At 40.9% G+C, this 19,397-nt stretch overlaps 2 protein-coding genes across 4 annotated transcripts in view; one reads left to right on the forward strand and one right to left on the reverse strand.

Moving 5' to 3' along the window:
* The window catches only part of add1 (adducin 1 (alpha)), a 232,615-nt gene that overhangs the window by 74,737 nt on the left and 138,481 nt on the right, over positions 1-19,397 (forward strand). The window lies entirely within an intron of this gene.
* On the reverse strand, positions 1,994-19,360 carry LOC308077861 (uncharacterized protein). 3 transcript variants are annotated; one of them, XM_080418831.1, is made up of 6 exons: positions 19,115-19,360; positions 17,779-17,921; positions 17,118-17,147; positions 13,071-13,213; positions 6,331-6,402; positions 1,994-2,943 (listed from the first exon to the last, which is right to left on the reverse strand). In XM_080418831.1, the coding sequence occupies exons 2-6, from the start codon at positions 17,897-17,899 to the stop codon at positions 2,926-2,928; spliced, it is 384 nt and encodes a 127-aa protein (XP_080274957.1). In that variant the 5' UTR covers positions 17,900-17,921; positions 19,115-19,360; the 3' UTR covers positions 1,994-2,925. The 3 variants fall into 3 exon arrangements, with proteins under 3 accessions (XP_080274957.1, XP_080274956.1, XP_080274958.1); XM_080418830.1 differs by having other exon boundaries at positions 17,779-17,929; positions 19,115-19,359; XM_080418832.1 differs by lacking the exon at positions 19,115-19,360 and adding an exon at positions 18,084-18,138 and having other exon boundaries at positions 17,779-17,929.

Below are 19,397 nucleotides of genomic sequence, written 5' to 3' on the forward strand. Positions count from 1 at the left end.
GGATTTCTGATTTCAATTATAATTTTCTTTTAAATAATTTTGAGCTAAATATGTAAATGTAACATTTGTAATAAATGCAATGCGTCACATTACGATGCGTGCTTGTAGATCGGCTATTTTCACTTGCTTGATCCTTTTTGGCAATATAATGACCAAAGTAGGGATGTCAGGTTTAAAGTGGTTGAGAGTCGGTCATTCAGGGGACCAGCCTACTATACAGTAGTAACAGCATACAGTGCAGGTTTTGGTATTTCTAGATCTTGTTGGCCCACTGTGAACTGTCACATCAACACTTTGCATTCCAATAACTCAGGTCACGTGTTAGTGGAATACAAAGATTGTCTCAGACAACCTGGAAAACTCCTGCATTGTTTTGACCCAGACTGGTTTGAAGTTGAACCATAGACTTTGTAATGATTATAACGAACAGCAAGATGGTTATTATTGAGAAATAAACACAGACAGGGTGACAAAGAACCCTAACAATCACACATTTTTTACCTTGATCTTTTTGGCCCAGGAAGCAATGATTCCCACCAGGTTTAAGTTTAAAAAAAAGTCTACATTTTCCAAAGGTCTTTTGTTTTAGCCATTTTATGTTTTGGTTTTGGCATGTTATCTTGGTTAATTTCTAGTATTGTGTCTAGACACTGGAGGGCAGGCATCTGATAGACAATGACATGTACAGGTTGTGTATATAGGAAGCACAAGTACACAGGTCAGGTGCATTAATTAATGTGGGCACAGAAGTGGAGCACTGGGTTCTTACCAGAGGCATTGAAAAGACAAGAAACTGGGCAACAAGAAACCAATAGACTATATAAGTTAACTGGTACGTTCCTTTTGGCGGTATATATATATGTGATTGACCTTTGACCCTAAGGTCAAACATTTCCTAATCTGTCATATCTCAGGAATAGAGAGACATCAGAATAAGATATGTTGGTGCAGGCTGGTTTTGCAACCCCCGGTACAATTTGTGTTATTCTAAATGAATGTATACATAATATATTGATAGATGATCACAAAGAAACACACCACACATACTGTACATGCAGCTTGACAGTGTTTTTTCTTGACATATTTTATTCCAACATTTAACAAGTCAAAGTAAACCCATATCACAGCAGTTCATTTGAATGGTTTGGTTACATCATCTCTTTTAAAAATTCCATTACGTATTTGATCGTCTGTTCTCACCAAACTGATAACATACAAAAAACAAACATGAATACACTAATAACTTCCACTTCCAGTATATTCAACCTAAAAAACAGTGACAGTATCCACACAAAATAGAGTAGGTCATTATATTTCCATTTCAAGAGATTAGTATATGCTGTTCATTTATTATAGACACTTAGGTGCTTTTTAGAGGGAATATCGTGGTATACAGTATTTATATATTCATATTTACGTCAAAGCCACAGGGTTGACAGAACACACACACACAAACAGAACACACACACAAACAGAACACACACACATGCACACTCACAAACGGAGCACACGCACCTACACACTCACACAAACATGCCTCCCTCCAGGGGTTAATGGGAGGCAGTCGGCGTTAAAAGGAGGATGAAACGTAAGATGATTTTGTAGTTTTCCATTAAAAAAAAAACTACGACATGGTTCAAATGAATGATGGGTGCTCTATTTAGGTGTGCCAATGTGCATTGACAATACTGTTGACTAATGGTCTATGCTTGCACTTTGGCACACCCCTGTTTCTGGACACATCTAAATCTAATGCACCCATTATTAATTTGATTACTGTAACTGTTGCTTACATCATGGTGTACTAAGGTCAGCCTGCCATGCTTTACCCTTCTGTACTGTAGCTTTTTACCACTTAAGCCCTGTTTTATACTACCGTATATATATATATATATACACACATTAGTGTCGTAGCAAATTACAGTACAAGCCAACAACACATTGCTATGCATTCTGAGCTTGTAGATTATCTTTGCTATTTTCTAAAAAAAAATAACATGAAAATGTGAAATTGTTCAACAATAATGACATGCCCAAAATAGGGACGCCAGCTTGCAAGTGATTAAACTGTACAGGAAAACAAAAACAAAAGTCCCAGATTTTCATGCACAATAACACTTTGGTAGACGTTTGGATTGTCTAGTTACCTTGCCACGATGCAAGACCAAATATTGGTGAGATATTTTGCTCTGTTGCCCTGTTAATTTGAAATTAATATTCCCAAAAGGAATCGTCTCCTCATGGATTTGCGTTGCACTGTGAAACGGCTCTCAATGTCACTCTTTTAATTGCAACTCAGGAAGCTGACATTTTTATTTTAAAAATAATTAAAATGCCATACCAGGTTTTGTAACGTTATACTGTATATTGTGAGGAATCTGCATTATTTCCGTTCGTTTTATGTGCTAAAAGAGTGACTTTGAGACCCGTTTCACTGTGCAATTCAAGTCAATAAGTACACTATTTTGTAGTTTTTAATCGACGGAACAACGGAGCAAGATATTTCGCCAGTATTTGGAGTCACATCCTGGCAAGGTAACTACACAACCCACACCTCTGCCAAAGTGTCAATGTGCTTTAAACTGAGGTGGCAAATTACTTCCAATAATCCCATCTCACAGGTGACGACTCGCATACACACGGAACACACACATACATACATATGTACACATACATACACACACACACACTGGTGTACATCATACATAGTAAAACTTACAATAAATGTCCCCACATTTATGCGCACGCGCACACACACACACACACACACACACACACACACACACACACACACACACACACACAGTAAACATCCTCGCACAGAGCAGAGAATCCATACAGGACCACAACGAGGCACAACGGGACTTGGCAGAGTGACATGGAATGTTCCGGATCGTTGATTTGTGATCGTGACGTTTCCAATCACTAGTCATCAGAGTCCTCCTGGTGGTGGTGGAAAGGAATTATTAGATTAAAAAATAATTGTTGATCGATAATTTAAAAGGTAGGGTAAGTGATTTTCTCTGGTTAAAATAAGTGTTAAATAGCTCTATATTCTGATAGTACTCATTGCTATAAATTGTCTCCATGTCTCTCCAGGGCTTTAAGACACCAATTTCATCCAATCAGGATAGAGAACTCAAGACAGGATACAGATTAAACAAGTGAAACTGGAACACTAAAAATGAAGCTGATAAATGGGTACTCTCTCCTGATTGAATGAAATTCTGCAACCCATCTGAAAATGTATTTTCTGTTTATTAAAGAGCTGGAGAGACAGGGAGACCCCTGTTACTGAAACACTATAGCTCAGCTCAACTCTAGCTCAGAGACCTAGGGCTACACCCAAGCATGTGCGACTGGATACAGGACTTCTTGTCCAACCGACATCAGGTGGTGAGAATGGGCAGCATCACATCCGACCCCCTGACCCTCAACACCGGAGCACCCCAGGGATGCGTGCTGAGCCCTCTCCTCTACTCCCTGTACACGTATGACTACATAGCCACACATGTCTCCAACACCATCATAAAGTACGCGGACGACACGACAGTGATAGGCCGAATCGTCAACAACGACGAGTCTGACTATAGAGAGGAGATCAACTCACTGGCACTCTGGTGCCGGGAGAACAACCTCTCTCTTAACGTCGACAAGACCAAAGAACTGATCGTGGACTTCAGGAGGCCGCGGAGAGACCATGCGCCCATCCTCATCGACGGTACTGCAGTGGAAAGGGTCAGCGAGTTCAAGTTCCTCGGAGTACACATCGAGGAGGACCTCAAATGGGAGACGCACACCACACACGTGAGGAAAAAGGCTCAGCAGCGACTGTACTGGCTCCGCCGCCTGAAGAAGCTCGGAGTAGGACATCGCATCCTCAGGCTGTATTACAACAGTTCTGTTGAAGGCATCCTAACAGGCTGTGTCACGGCCTGGTACGGGAACTGCACTGCCCGAGAAAAGATCAGCCTACAGCGAGTAGTGCGATCGGCAGAGCGAATAATGGGAGACGAGCTCCCAGCGCTCCAGGAACTGTACAAAAAGCGGTGCGTGGTCAAAGCCAAGCGCATCATCAAGGACAAGCACCACCCAAGTCACAGACTGTTCAAACCCCTACAACGACCGCGACCGGGCAAGGGACTCTACCGCAGTATCAAGAGTTCCACCACCAGGTTTTGGTGCAGTTTTAATCCGGCTGCTGTCAGAATGCTGAATGAGGCATAAGCCTTGTTCAGCAGCCTGAAAAAAACCTGTGGATTATACCAGGGACAATGACTTGGACTTAGCTCCCCCTCGGACACACCTGTGGACTACACCAGGTACAAATGACTTTTTGTTGCACTCCCTCATGGAGCTACTTGCGGATTATACTAGGGTCAGTCCACCCTAGGTGGACACGCACTGACCTTTTGCACCTTAATCCCATGTATAACTCACTGACTTTTTTTGTCTTTTTTATTGTGCTCTTTTTTCTCTAAGCACCTTAACGTCCATATGTATATCATGCACAGTATAAGTATAACATGCACAGTATACATACATTGCTGCTATGCTCAGGCACCTTAGTTTAGTTTTTTATTATCTCAGGTACTTTGTAAATATGTAGATAACTTGTCTGGCCTTCTGTTGCTCTCTTGTTTTGATCTCCTTCCCACTTGCCCCCCACCCCCTCTTCTTCTCCCCCCCCCCCTCTTCTTTCTATGGAAATTAACGTTGCGATGGGAACGATGTACAAAAACGAATTTCACCCACTTTTTTACCTTGTAAACCTGTGATGTGACAATAAAACTGATTCTGATTCCGATTCTATAGCAGTGATTACTATCAAAATATAGTGCTTTAACCTTTTAAGAAAAAAACGGTTCTGTTCGGTTTTGTTTTAACCAAAAGATATCACTTACCCTACCTTTTAATATAATAAATGATTAAATCCCTATTTTAGGCATGTCATTGTAGGCGAAAAGATTACAAAATATGTGAGCTTGTAGTTCGGTTATTTTCAAAATGTTTGGACAAAGTATAAAATAATATTTAAGTGGTGAATCGATTCATTGATATATATATTTTTTTAAATATATTTATTCCCCAAAGGATTGAATGATGAAATTCCATGGTCGATGTTTACATTTCTTAGTTGTGCATTTCCTGTAAATAATGTAAATATAAATGATGTGTTGAGTTAGTTGACATTGTGGGGTGTCAATAGGTCATGATGTCACATAATCATGTTTAGGGTTGGGATTCGGAACTGGAGGAACGGGATCCAACATTGAGCAACCGGAATTCGGTTCCATCACTCTTGGAACCGTGTCCAGAACCGGTTTATCACACTGTCAGAGCTGGTATGTGGTCTTCACGTCTGCTATATAATTAAAATACCGGTGGTTCTCGAACCTCTTTCATTTCAAGGACCACAATAACTCTGAGAGTTACAGACCTGCAACGGTCCATTTGGAACCCTCTCAAGTAACCCAGAAGGTCCCTGGACCTTACTTGAGAACCAGAACCACTACAATAATATGTATGCAATACTGTATGGTATGATGGAATTTGTGTTAATCAAAAATTATAATGATTTTTTTTTTTTTAAATATAGGAATCGGACCGTTAAGAGGGAATCGTTACGGAACCTGCATTGTTAAAATCCTAAAAGGTTACCAACCCTATCATGTCAGCTTGTCTAGTTAGGATGATCAGTCACACTGAGGTCACAGACAGTCTATTGAGAGACACTCCTACAGGAGACTGTCTCTCAACACGTGAACACAGAAGGGGTGGAGTAACCATGTACATAAGATCATGATGGTATCATTTCTGTAAGACACTCTTGATGAAGGTCCAGAGGGACTGAAACAGCAGTGTTTGAATACACTTGATGCTGCTGAGCAAGAGCAGTGTGCGGGAGCTTACTTCATTCATGGTCATTTGATGTCCAACGCATCTGCTTCTGAGCTAAGTGGACGTGTGAATATTTCCTTTGCAAAGATTGCACTTGTCGATTATTTGACAAATCTAAAAAGTAATCGATAGTATAATCGCGGAGAAAATAATCAATAGTTAGTTGTAGCCCTAATTAGCCGTCCAGTTGGTGACCCTTAGCACTGTGGTTTCCAGCACCTCTAGGGCGGCTGCTGTTGACTGCATTCGCATTCGTCATTTTAGGCGAAAAAAGAAGGAACAATCTATAAGCTATGTCTATTATTATATTTTTTTATAGGGCTTAAGTGGCAAGTCAGTTGAACAGTTGTGTTAAATCTTATTCATTATGCATCATTGTAATGTCACAAGGTGTTTTTAAGTTTACCAGTAGCATTAGTGAGGTCTTACCAATGTAGCATCAGTGTTGTCAGCGTCTACCGGTGACTCCACAGCATTCTGCACAGCTGTAGGGTCCTCATCCTGAAACAACACAACATTGAATGTTAAGAATGCAGATAATTCATTCGCCTTATGTCTCCATATTTTTACTTTTCAACGTTTTTTATTTTTTGTAAATTAATGCCCTACTTTGTCATAGTACAGTGTCACACAAAAGTAGCTGATCTACAAGCTCAAAACACGTTAGTTTTGAGCTTGTAGATCGGCTATTTTTGTTACTTGAATTTCAATCCTGAAAATAACAGTTTTGGAGATATGAGCTTTCCACCCGAGAGCAACGATATACAATGTGATGAAGCGGCGAGTTATCAGCTTGCGTGGCGTTGCCGGGGTTATTGCACTGGCAAGTTGCAACGCGTTCAAAGTGACGCATAATCTGGGTATGCACACCTATGGGTATCTCCATATATGGGCATGTGATGTGGAGAGTTGCAATGTCAGATATTGTCCATATTTGGGCTAATAACGTGCCGCCAAGCAAGCACTGTCTATTAAGCCTGTTTGTCGTTGCCAGGCTAAGGTTATTGTGTTGACAACGCATGGTGAATGTCCAGTCCATTATGGACATGCAGTACAACAAACACCACAATCTATATACTGTCTATGTCCAAACCTTTTCAGGAAATAGTGAAAATAGCAGATGTACAAGCTCACAAAAAGACGTAAGAAAGTAGAACAATGGAGATATGAGGTTTCTGCCCGACAGCGACGATTATACGACAGTATTCTCAGGCCACTCTGCAGAAACTAGATTTTCAGGCTGCTGAGTCACAGCCTTCAAATCTTGTTTCAAGTGGTCTCCATACTGTATGGCCATCCACCCACCATCCACAGAGATCCCCATATGGGCATGTTACGTTTGTGACGCCCACCTGCAATGTCAAAACGATTGAAAATAACTGATCTACAAGCTCACAACATCGTGAGCTTGTAGATCTGCTATTATCACTACGTTTGTGCGACACTCTAGTATGATGAAGGCATTAATTTACAAAGTTAAATGAAATATGGATATATGAGGTTTCTGTCCGACAGCAACGGTATATAGTATACTCTACGGACACATTGAATGGCACTGGCGGTCTCTTCATAAGGATCATTATTGTTAAGTGATGTAACGCTGATCATTTTGCTGAGAAAGAGATGAGGAATGAAGAGTTAATGAAGGAGAGAGTGACGATGTGTCCTCTCCTCTACCCAGCTGAGTGGAGAGGCCTTGATTACGCCCATGCCATTGGACTGACCTTCCCTAATGAGACACAGGTTGAAAGACTGGTGTGTGTGTGTGTGTGTGTGTGTGTGTGTGTGTGTGTGTGTGTGTGTGTGTGTGTGTGTGTGTGTGTGTGTGTGTGTGTGTGTGTGTGTGTGTGTGTGTGTGTGTGTGTGTGTGTGTGTGTGTGTGTGTGTGTGTGTGTGTGTGTGTGTGTCTGACGAGCCATCAGCTGACACACACAACCTCCTCCTGCTGCTCCATTTAACACCACCCGTTGAGTCTCCATCTGTTCACACAGCAGAGCCAGAGACATAAGCCCAGGTACAGTTCAAAATACACACACACACACACACACACACACACACACACACACACATATTCTCACATGTATCGTTAATAACTGCCTAATGATCTTTCTACCACAAAACTTGTTTGTGGTGAAAGTTGTACCAATCAAATTAAGAGCCAGTCAAATATGAAATATTTCACGTGATTATTTCACCATAATCACGTGGCCTATCTCGTATGAATATGTATGAGGAGTACGAATGTTATGTAAGAGCAAAATGGCCACCATGGTGAATATGGTCAGTTATTGTGAAGGATAATCTGTTCAATCTTAAATTGTAGCAATAATTCACCTACATCTACTCTGATAATACATGTTTAATCACTTAACCCTGATTTAAAAATAAATAGGGCTTATGGACCATCGACACCAAGCACTATATTTATATATAACTAGACGTATATTGTTTTAAAAATCATTCTATGGCTGTGTGTCCACCAAAGCCTTTCTTCCCAGAAGAAAACTTTGGTGTCGGAGTCGGAGGAATGACTGTCTGAGTACTGGGGCAGTGTAAATGAGTGTCTTGTAACCACATGTATCCACATTGTGTCTAGATCCATTTGAAATGGATTGCAGATAACGTCAGAATATGTCACGTCAAGTCACCAATTGAATTGATTGATTTCTTGTCTTTTAAATAGAAAGAATTTGAAAACTTTCACCTATAACAACATTCTGAAAATACTGTACTGTAGGGAGTAGGGACTCAAAGGTTGAAAGTGGCTAAGCAGCTTCTCCCAAGAAGCTCTTGGTTTCCCCCAAAGAATGTCTCATGACTACTATGGCCTTTGAAGCCAGCGGAGCCTCCAGCTGTAATTCTGGAGGTTTTCAGACTCTCACTGGCTGTCCTGCTCTTTCATCCATCCCTGAACACGTCTCCTGTCTGCCCGATTGGTAAAAAAAAAGAATGCGCACATGAAATGCACTGGTTGATTGATTTAGCCCATTAAGACTGGGAAAGCATCTGTCATTTTAGATTTTGACCACTTTAACCATTACCTTACTGTATACTTTGGCTATTAAAAAATAGCAGATATACAAGCTTATAGCGCGAGTACCGCGCTATGAGCTTGTAGATCTGCTATAAAAAAAAAAAAAATCATGAACATTTGTGCAAATCTTTGAATATATATATATATATTTTAAACAAACATTTGTTTCTCAAATCTTTGCTTTTGGGGATTCTACAAATGTCTTCTAAATCCTTACAGTATTTTGAAAAAAAACCTGAGTTGCTATAATCAGTGGTTCTCAAACCTTTTCATGTCAAGGCCCCCAAAATAATATGCATTTGGCCACAGACCCCAATCTCAAAATATGTTGCTCCAGGTCCCCACCAGAAGAAAGATTTGAGTTAAAAATATTCCCTTAAAAACAAAAACTTCAAAAGATTTGCACAAATTGTCACCATTTTTCAAAAAATTGTAGATCTACAAGCTCATAGCGCGGCACTCGGTTGTATATCTGCTATTTTTGAAAAGCCAAAGTATAAAATAATGGTTAAAGTGGATACACAGATGCGTTCCCGGTTTTAATGGGTTAGCTGAATCAGTGTGCCAGCATTCTGCTGCAGGTGAGTGATGCTGAATCGCTGTGCATCTGTCTCACAACATGCATTGCCTGTCATGTCTCAACAAACCTGGCTTCATTTTTAAATGCAATCAAAATGAAAGGGTTGAAATGGCTGAACCGCTCGAGACTCCCAGTCAAATTCAAACTCTCTGCTGCTGTCTGTCCGTAAGTACAATTTACAATTTAGGAGCGGCTATAAATAAGCAAGGTAAACGCATACATCAAATGCAGAAGGACAGTGTAGTGCCTCAGTAAACTAGGATCGCAGGTAAGCCAGGAAACCTAGCATCTAAACAATAATACTGTACTATACACGTCTGTCTGTTACTCTCTCAGTATCTGTATAGTGTATGCCCTACCCATCTATTAGTTCTTGTCCATCCATCCATCAAGTCGGATTGTGTGGACCCATCTCTCTGTTTGTCTGTCATCTCTGTGTTTCTCTTAACCACTTTTCAAAATAGCGGAAAATTAACAGATCTACAAAGCTCACAACACATTGCGGTTGCGACGCATTGTGAGGTTGTAGCTCGTAAATTTTCGCTGCATGATGCCATCGTAAGACAAAGTATAAAAATGGGGCTTGAAGTGTTTAATGAGGCTAATCTACTTTCAATTGTATTTCCACTTGGGGACAGAGAATGATGACTCATCTAAATGTCACCTAAACGGCAAAGCCACTATAGAAGGATAAAATGTCCAATTGGATGATAATTAGAAACGCCACAATCCGATCACTTCCAAATTAAATCGGGCACTTAGGGAGCTTTTGGTACTAGCAATAAGGTGGGAAAGCGTCAGGAAAGAAAACTTGCTGATTGCTTCATTATAAGCAAATGTTCAAATATATTTAGTTAAAAAGCCTTTGACTGCCAGCAGCATGAAGGGCGTCCTTGAGGTCCCAAAATCATTTAACGATTTCCTTCAATATTAGTTTTCACTAACCAAAGCCAATTAGTATGTGTGTGTGTACATGTTTTGTGCGTGTGTGTGTGTACAGATCCCCCAGCGTTCTGTCTCTAATTAAGGGACAGCAGGATGAGAATCATGACTAACACGCATACAAAACACCAAAGTGTTCCACTCGCCCAGGGACATGCAGTATTTTATTGGCTTATCATTTCGCTGTCGGGCGAAAACCTTGTATGTCCAAAACCAAAAACATTTTAAAGTAGTGAAAATAGCTGATCTGGAAGCTCACAACGCGTTGCGTTGTGATCTAGCTAGATCGGCTATTTTGTGCGACACTCTTGTATGATGAAGTAAGGCGTTAATTTTCGAAAAAACAACAATTTGAAACATGAAGAGACAAGGTTTCTGCCCGACAGCAACGATTTTGTACTATTCAAGGGATGTTATGACAGACAGGGCAATTACAAGCATATCACTAGAATTATGTTCCATTAAACTACCTTATTAACTTAATCCAGAGATTTATGTCTTTAAATGCAAAGGGAGGGACAATAACCTTATTAACTATTGTTTGATGTGGTGTGAATGTTAAGAGTCCTTCCTACTGTATGTCTTTGGTAATAGTGAAAGATATAAACATATATGATAAGCATAGTATAATAAACTTATGTGAATTCCACGTTGCGTTTGGTTAACTATGACACAAAACTGGCTTTTGATTTAAAATACAAATTATTCATAGACATATTTAAAAATTAAATGAAATTTGTGTCTATCTCATCAAGAAAAAGTTAAAACATTTAAAAAAAAAGATTGTATATCTGTCCCCTCCCCTCAACAATAGACCAATCACAGCTCAAGCAACTATGTGCATGATGTGTCACAACAGAATAACCTCCCACCATAAACGCAACACACACACACACACACACACACACACACACACACACACACACACACACACACACACACACACACACACACACACACACACACACACACACACACACACACACACACACACACACACACACACACACACACACACACACACACACACACACACACACACACGTTGAGGTGAAAGGCAATATGAAACTTACGTTGGAAATTGGACCATAGCTGATAATACAGTACCGGTATCAGTGGCGTAACTGAGGGGTAGCAAGCGATGCGGTGTGGGGGGGCCACCAGCAGGGGGGGCCCCGCCTGCTCTGATACAAATATTTTTACAGCAAAAAAAAAAGTTGATTTATATTGGTCAAATAGAACCGAATTAGACCCGAATTAGACCGAATTAGACCCGAATTAGACCCAACATTTTTCTGGCTCCGTCTCCTGCCGCACGGGGAAGGCAGTGGTCGCTCCTTCGCCATAGATAATGCATTGAACCTCGCCTCTTTCTCAGAACGCGGAAGCGGCACACCCATTACCGGTGCTGGTGTGAATTCAGCGTAAATATTGGACAGGGAGAACACCCCCGTTACTAGACTTTCCATGTCTTGTTTTTCAGTCTGCTAAATGTTAATGGAAATAAATCTAAATGGTTTGTGTAAAAAGTTTTTCATTTATTTATCCAATTCCCTGGTCTGTTCTGACTGCAAGAGACAGCCAGACACAGAATGTTAGCAAACAGAAACACAGGGAATTGCACAGGCGTTCCAAAAAAAGGGAGAATGATGTTTCATTTTCAGCAAATAGTTAGCCGTGGTAGACTGGCAGTGGACAAACAGATGGCCAGCCTGACAGATGAGAAATGTAGCACAGCCGACAACGTGAAAACAGGCTTTTATATGGGAAGGAGAATGACACATAACAAATGTGAGAGAGGAAGCAGAGACTAGACTCAAGGTCAGGAGGCCATTTTGACATGCTGATGTGTGGTGGCTGGCAGTCACTGTCATAAAATGGGGGTCTGGAAACTATCCTTTGTGTTCATGTAAGCGATTCTCAACCTGTGGTCCGAGGCCCACTGGTGGGCCCAGAGGATATTGCAAGTAGGCCCCCAAATAATTAGCAAAACACTAAGATTCTAATGATAATGTAACTTAATTAATATATTAACTTAAATTAATATATGAAAGAAAACGTGTTTAAAATATTTCTTTTTTCTTTAAAACGTTGAAAGAACACGATCGATTAATTGATCATTAAAATAAACATGCTCTTTGCATCGGCCGCCGGGCAAAGTGGTCAGATGGGTGGACCGCGAACACTTTCAAGACTTTCAAGTGGGCTGACTGTCTGATCCAGAAAAGGTTGAAAACCACTGTTGAAGAACATCAGACAGGATTTCTCTATACAATTATTGATGTTTGTCTTGTTGTAAACGCTACTATGGATTCAGTGTGTTGTGATTTCCCTTTGGGGCCTCAGTGCTCTCACTTTGGAAAGGCTGAGCGACAGATAAACAGAGCAGTTTAAGCCCTGGATACATATTGATACGAGGGGGCTGTATGATCAATACTGTGTAGGGTGAAGAATAATATGGCGATACTCAACTGTGTTGATGTGTGTGTGTGTGTGTGTGTGTGTGTGTGTGTGTGTGTGTGTGTGTGTGTGTGTGTGTGTGTGTGTGTGTGTGTGTGTGTGTGTGTGTGTGTGTGTGTGTGTGTGTCAGTACTAGTATGCAAGGCATCTCACTTGTTTTGGTGGATCTTTCTTGACCAATCCCGTGGCAGCAACAATATTGCCTGCCCCCTCCACAGTCTTCTGGGCTACCGCGGTAACCCCGGTAACCATTGCCCCGCCCACGTGGGACACACCTGATACAGTTTTACCTGCAACTAGAGGAGAGAAGAGAAGAGAAGAGAAGAGAAGAGAAGAGAAGAATTTGATACAATAATGGGTTGGTTGTCTTACACGATAGAATGAAGACAAACAATAGAATGAATGTACTTCAAAGTACTTCGTCTCTGGCTTTCAGTTAAATGCTATGTGTGTTGAATGTAACTACAGTATTGTTCACAATGTAAAAAAACGATATCCTACAACTAGGTTCTGTTCCAGAACGCTGGCTGAAGATATCTTTCACGTGAACTTGAAGTCTGACTTGATTTAGTCAGATGTGGTATATCCCTCCCAACATTTCCCAACATTCTCACTCTCAAGTCGTACTATCGTGACGAGTTGGGGCAAAATCTGACCATGCGTCACCGGTTTGATGTAATTTTCAACGCAGGTTGATGTGCCTTCGAAAACATTTATAATAGCTGGGAGGGAACTCGTAAAGATTTGGCTTCTGATTTTTGGTATGGTGTTAGGTAATAGGTATGGGTATAAGGTTTTCAAAAACCATCGCAAACGAGTTGGGTTTGCCCCCTGGCGGTCCGTTTGCAATAACTCCAATATTAGATAGGTATAGGTATGGTTGACACCCCAAATAATTGCTAGAAAGATTTCTCAATGGATTCTGTTACTATTGGGCATGCTAAATACTGTAGCATACCAAAAAAAGGGAAAATCTAACTTCTGGAAAGGAATCAGTTTCAAGATGCTGTCCGGCTGTCTGCGATGGCTGCCGGCCCGGGAGCTTAAAATCTCATTCATTACTCAACCTAGAAAGTTTTTTTTTGTGTCTAAACCAAGGGGCTAGCATCCGGCTTGTAAATTGAGGCTACATAGGAAGTTTAATAGCTCATATGAATGGCCTGTAGTCTCGCTGTTTCACCGCTGTTTCACCCCTGCTGGTTGCGGAAGCAATTAGGCTCTATTCAAGCGTTCAATGTTTTTTTGGCACTTTACACTTGATTTTATTACCTCAATAAAGATTGTCATAAATACTATATGCTTCCAGTCATAGAGACTGGTCTATTTATTCATTTATTTTTCCTGACCGGCGCTGGTCTAGCACCCCACCGTTCCCATTGTGTTGCGCTGCGTCGTTGTGTATTGGCTGCATGCTTGCCTCTCGCCTCAATGACCGTTCTGTGTTACTGGCTACGTGCAGTTGCTCCCTCAACTCGATCAACTAGGTGTCAGACAAGCTAATACACAACAAATCGTTGTTCTTTGTAGGCTGGCTGTGGGTGTGAAAGAAGAATCAAGTGCTCCTATGATTGACTGACTGACCAGGGATCAGATTGCTGCAGCCAATATATGGGGGAACAACTAGTTAAAGTGAGAGCCGAGAGCGCACACTCAAATGATACCTCCGTGGAATCAAAGTGCACTGTGGCGTGTGTGATCATGGATCCGATTCCTTATCAACATTAATCGAGGTGAAAACATGTAATTTAATGTCATATTGCCAATGTCTCTTATTGTAGGCTGCTACAGCATGGAGTAGGCTATAGCTGACATCTCGCCGACTGTGTTGGAACAGCATTTTAGTTTGTCGGGTCCATAAAATAACGGGTTTGTCTTTCTTTGATGTCCTAAAGCTGGGATGGAATATGTAAAAGATCATAAAGATTGTGGATTTGGCAATAAATAATGAACTGATAGTAATTTGACTGATTCAGTCACATTCCTTGAGACCTGAAACCTAGGGTTAGACACAAAAAACACCTTTCTAGGTTGAGTAATGAATGAGATTTTAAGCTCCCAGCAGCCATCGCGTACACCATCTTGAAAATGATGCCTTTCCACAAGTTAGATTTCCTGCATTTTCAGTATGCTATTTCGCATGCCCAATAGTAACGGAATCCATTGAAAAATATTTTCTATAAATTATTTGCGGTTTCAATCATATACTGATCTATCTAATATTGGAATTATTGCAAACCGTCCACTAGGGGGTGAGCCCAACTCATTTGCAATGGTTTTTGAAAACCTTATGCCCATACCTAACACCATGCCAAAAATCTGAAACTTGTCACCAAGAGTCAAATCTTGATGATTTTTGACGAGTTCCCTCGCAGCTAGTGCCCACTCAGCCCAGTGATGCACCCCGAGCGCAACACACTCTCCCTCCCCAAACGGCCTATTATGACTTCTTGGGACAAATGTGATCAAAACGAAACAGAACGGAACGAATGCGGAAGTACCGTTCTCAAACCCAAGACGCTAAAAATGTTTTGAAACGGCCGAGGCGAGCCGTTTAAAGCGGACTTGAGCCATGAGAGGCGCAGCTGAGCGAGCTGTCAGGCGAGCGAGTCGCCGTGCCGAGCATTGCGAAGTCCTCTTCAGCCGACTCAGCGCCGTTCAAGTTATGTCCCGATCGTGGTGAATTTCCGGTAGCGGAATAATCATAATTATCGGTGTCATCACTGTCATGAGTGACTTGAAAAAGCTGTCTACTCCACTAAAATACTGATGTTCCTTCTGAGACTGTCTAGTGCCAGTGGGAACATTCTCACACCTCTACGAGCACAACTAAAGACAGAAAAAGTGAACATGCTGACATTTTTGTCACTTAAATCTATCTTGAACAGGAACAAGGCTTGGCGTGTCACATTCTCTCAGTCACAAGGGTAGCAGTAACTGTTTGATGACAGAAAAGTGCCAGTGTTGTTGCCATTAAAAGAAGAACAACACAAAAAACAGGTTCAAGGAAGTAGTTTGCCTCTGCTACAGTGCCAGTTGGAAAGTATGTTTTTTTTAAAGAACAGAATCACACAATGTTGCAAATGTTTTCCCTGTATTTATGCAGAGACCTTATAATTCATGAATACCTTATTCTTATAAGAAGAATGTATTATGATCTACTTTTTTATTTATTTATTTTATTTTAAGCATATGTGCTGTGCTGTGTGATCTGAAAACAAAACTAGTCATTCATTTACTCTGCATTTACAACACAACTAAATAAACACAACTAAATGAACTACGTGAATGACAGGAATCAGGTTGAAAGGTCGATTATTTTTGACTATTTTGTTTCTCACATTGTGATTAGTCTAAATCTGTCTTTGTTTGATTTAAAATAAAACAGATTTCACTAAAACAAAATGTGTCCTGTGATACAGTTTAAAAAAAGTTAATGGTAAATCAGTTCCAATATGCGTTAATGCCATATTATGAGTTTTAAGCATATTTTGACGATTATCTGGATTATATTGTGAAGCAATTATTTTGGCCAGGATAACCATGATATAACATTTTCATAGACGAGTTGTGCTGTGGAGCGCCCCTTTCTAATTAACTTTAACTTTAATTAATGGAAGTCAATGGGAATTTGCCCATATTTGGACATCACAGATATGTCAGAGACGACTGATGTCATAGAACAATGACTGATGTCACAGGCTGGCCAAGTGAAGTCTGTGATCCACATTGAAGCCGTGTCATTCCCTTATGGATCCTGAGATCCACATGATTCCATTTTTTTCCTCTCTGATTGTCATGTCATGTGTCATTATAGAACCGTTCCCACCCACAGAAGGAAGGAGGCAGAGGGAGGGACATACAGTAGGCTAGGTAGTGAAATAGGGCCACATTTCACTATACCCTTATTCCCTCTAACCACTTTACAGAGCTTAATCAAAACATTTATTTTAACATTCAATCTGACATACTACATGACACATCATTCCACAATCACAGATTTAGAAGAAATCTGTAGAAAGTATATCCTACTAATTCTGCTCAGATGTTGAAGATGTCTGATGTGCTACTGTAGTTATTAAGCTTATAACATAACAGGACTGTCTAGTCTACAGTATAAGGGGTGAAACATAATTGCAACAGGTAGGCCTAGTTTCACGCAATTAAATGTAGACTTTAAAAAAATGGTATATTAATGCTTACCTGACGTGACTCCATCCTTTGTTTTTGTACCTGTCGAAAGATGCAAATGAAGCACAGTTAAACAAAATTGAATGCCCACAAACTTCAACATTAACCTAAATACATAAATGTTAATTTTGGAACCCAAATGGACCCTCCTCACCCATTTGTAACTCTGAGAGCTTACAAATGGAACCAAATGGATCCCTAAGGCAGTGGTTCTCAACCTTTTCAGACTGTGACCCCCCAAAATAATCATATTTGAACTGGGGACCCCCCACCCTGACAAACACTTGGAATTGTAGGAGTTGAGGCATTCAATTTAGTTTGACTCGGTTCCACAGATAAATATTGTGAAAATAGCCGATCTACAAGCTCACAACGCCTCACGTTGTGTTGTGATCTTTCTCAATTTTTGCCTCTTTCTTATATTATTTGACAATTTGGACAATGTTTGACCAGTTTTATAGTAGTTTGTTGATTACTTTTGATGCATTAATGGTCTTTTTCTTTTCTTTTCTGTTGAGGTATTATAAAAGTCTTAAAAGTCCTTAAATTGTCACTTGACTGTGGGGACCCCCCTGCCCCTGGGGGTCCCGACCCACAGGTTGAGAACCACCGCAGGGTCCATTTGTAAACTCTCAAGAGATAAATTGTTGTGTGCATTATTATTATTGCCCACCGACAAAGATGACCCCATCCTTGGTCATCTCGGCGGCTCCAGTCACCCCCTGCTTGGTCTTCTCTGCCACTGCCACGACCCCATCCTTGGCTTTGGAGAAACCCTTCATTAACGCGTCCATGGCTGGCTTTTCCTTTCTTGATCTTGACTCCTAAATTATACAAATAAAATAAAAATAATAATAATAATAAAACATTTATAATAATAATAATAATAATAATAATAATAATTTAAAAAAAGACTCAAATTATAGTCACAGAACAGAGCAGAGCACACAGCTGGTTGGACAAGAGATAAATACAAACCTATGATACAGACACTATCAGTCTTCTTCTGGCTTCTGAAGCACCGCCACCGTCTGCCTCTGCCTCGCTTTATTAGTAGTGAAACGTGTAACAACAGACAACACGAGAGCAATGTTGCCAGGTTCTGTGAGAGAAATAAGCAACCAGGTCTAGGAAAACAAGCCCATAAGAAGACTAAATAGGCCACAAGAGCACTTTAAAGTAAACCTACGGTATCTATCCACCTACTATTGAAATCGCGTTGTGAGCTTGTAGATCTCGGCTATTTCCAAAAAGGGGGAGTGCATTTTTTAAAATATTTTTGAAACATTTTAACAACACAAATCTGGTATGGGGCCCTGGCACAACATATTTTCAGATGGGGGTTACTAGGTTAGGGGACATGTCCTTGACATGAACATGTTTTAGAACCACTGGTTCAAACAGCATTAGGAAAGAACCCCAAAATAAGCAACTAGACTTAAGAAACAAGACCAAAAAAACGCAACAATCAATATTTACAACTTTGGAGAAAAACAAGCCCAAAGTTGCGTATAATAAGCGGACATGGCAACACTGCACGAGAGACGCTTCTTCTCTGCTCTGTCTGCTGCCACCGCCCTGTTTGTTACATTTCCAGTCTGACAGGTGGAGCGAGAAGAAACAATCAATTATTTGTATTCTAGTATTTCCTGCCTTGTTGTAGGCTGACACCTGTAAGAATTATTATGGCTTCCAGCCTGACTTTAAGAGGAAAGAAACTCATTAAAACAATGCATAATTAAAGCCTGTTAAGACAACCACTTTTTTGGCAGAAACGACTAATTTGTGTTAATGGCCTGCATCAGGCGTTAATAGGCAATTAGGTTAATCCGAGTCCGGTGTGTCGCTGTCAAATACACATCGGACCATAAATCAGACCATAAACCTCAAACCAGTTGTCTGGTTTGAAGAGAGAGTGAGACGGACAGACAGACAGACAGAGAGAGCAACAGACAGACGGAGAAAGGGGGGCTGAACCTTCAACAGAAAAAGGATAATGTTCCACGCACCTGTTTGATCCGTGAACGTGATTATTTCTTATCTTCAGAGAGGATTGAGGCTGTGATTCCAAAAAGGAGGGAGAGATTCTTCAGCCCTTCGAAGTCTATACAACTCGCGTAGCTCCAACCCAGGAGGAAGACCAGACTCTACAGGTTGAAACCGACACGGCACGCGCGTCCGCGTCCTAGATCGAGCGCGAGCGCGCGCGCGTGCGGTGGTCCTGATGCTGAGGAGGAGCTGGTGACAGAATAGATGCTTCCCCCCCCCCCCCCCCCGCCCCTCTCTCTTCCC

Source organism: Gymnoscopelus braueri (genome assembly GCF_963280865.1).
Source record: "Gymnoscopelus braueri genome assembly, chromosome: 22".
NCBI lineage: Eukaryota > Metazoa > Chordata > Actinopteri > Myctophiformes > Myctophidae > Gymnoscopelus > Gymnoscopelus braueri.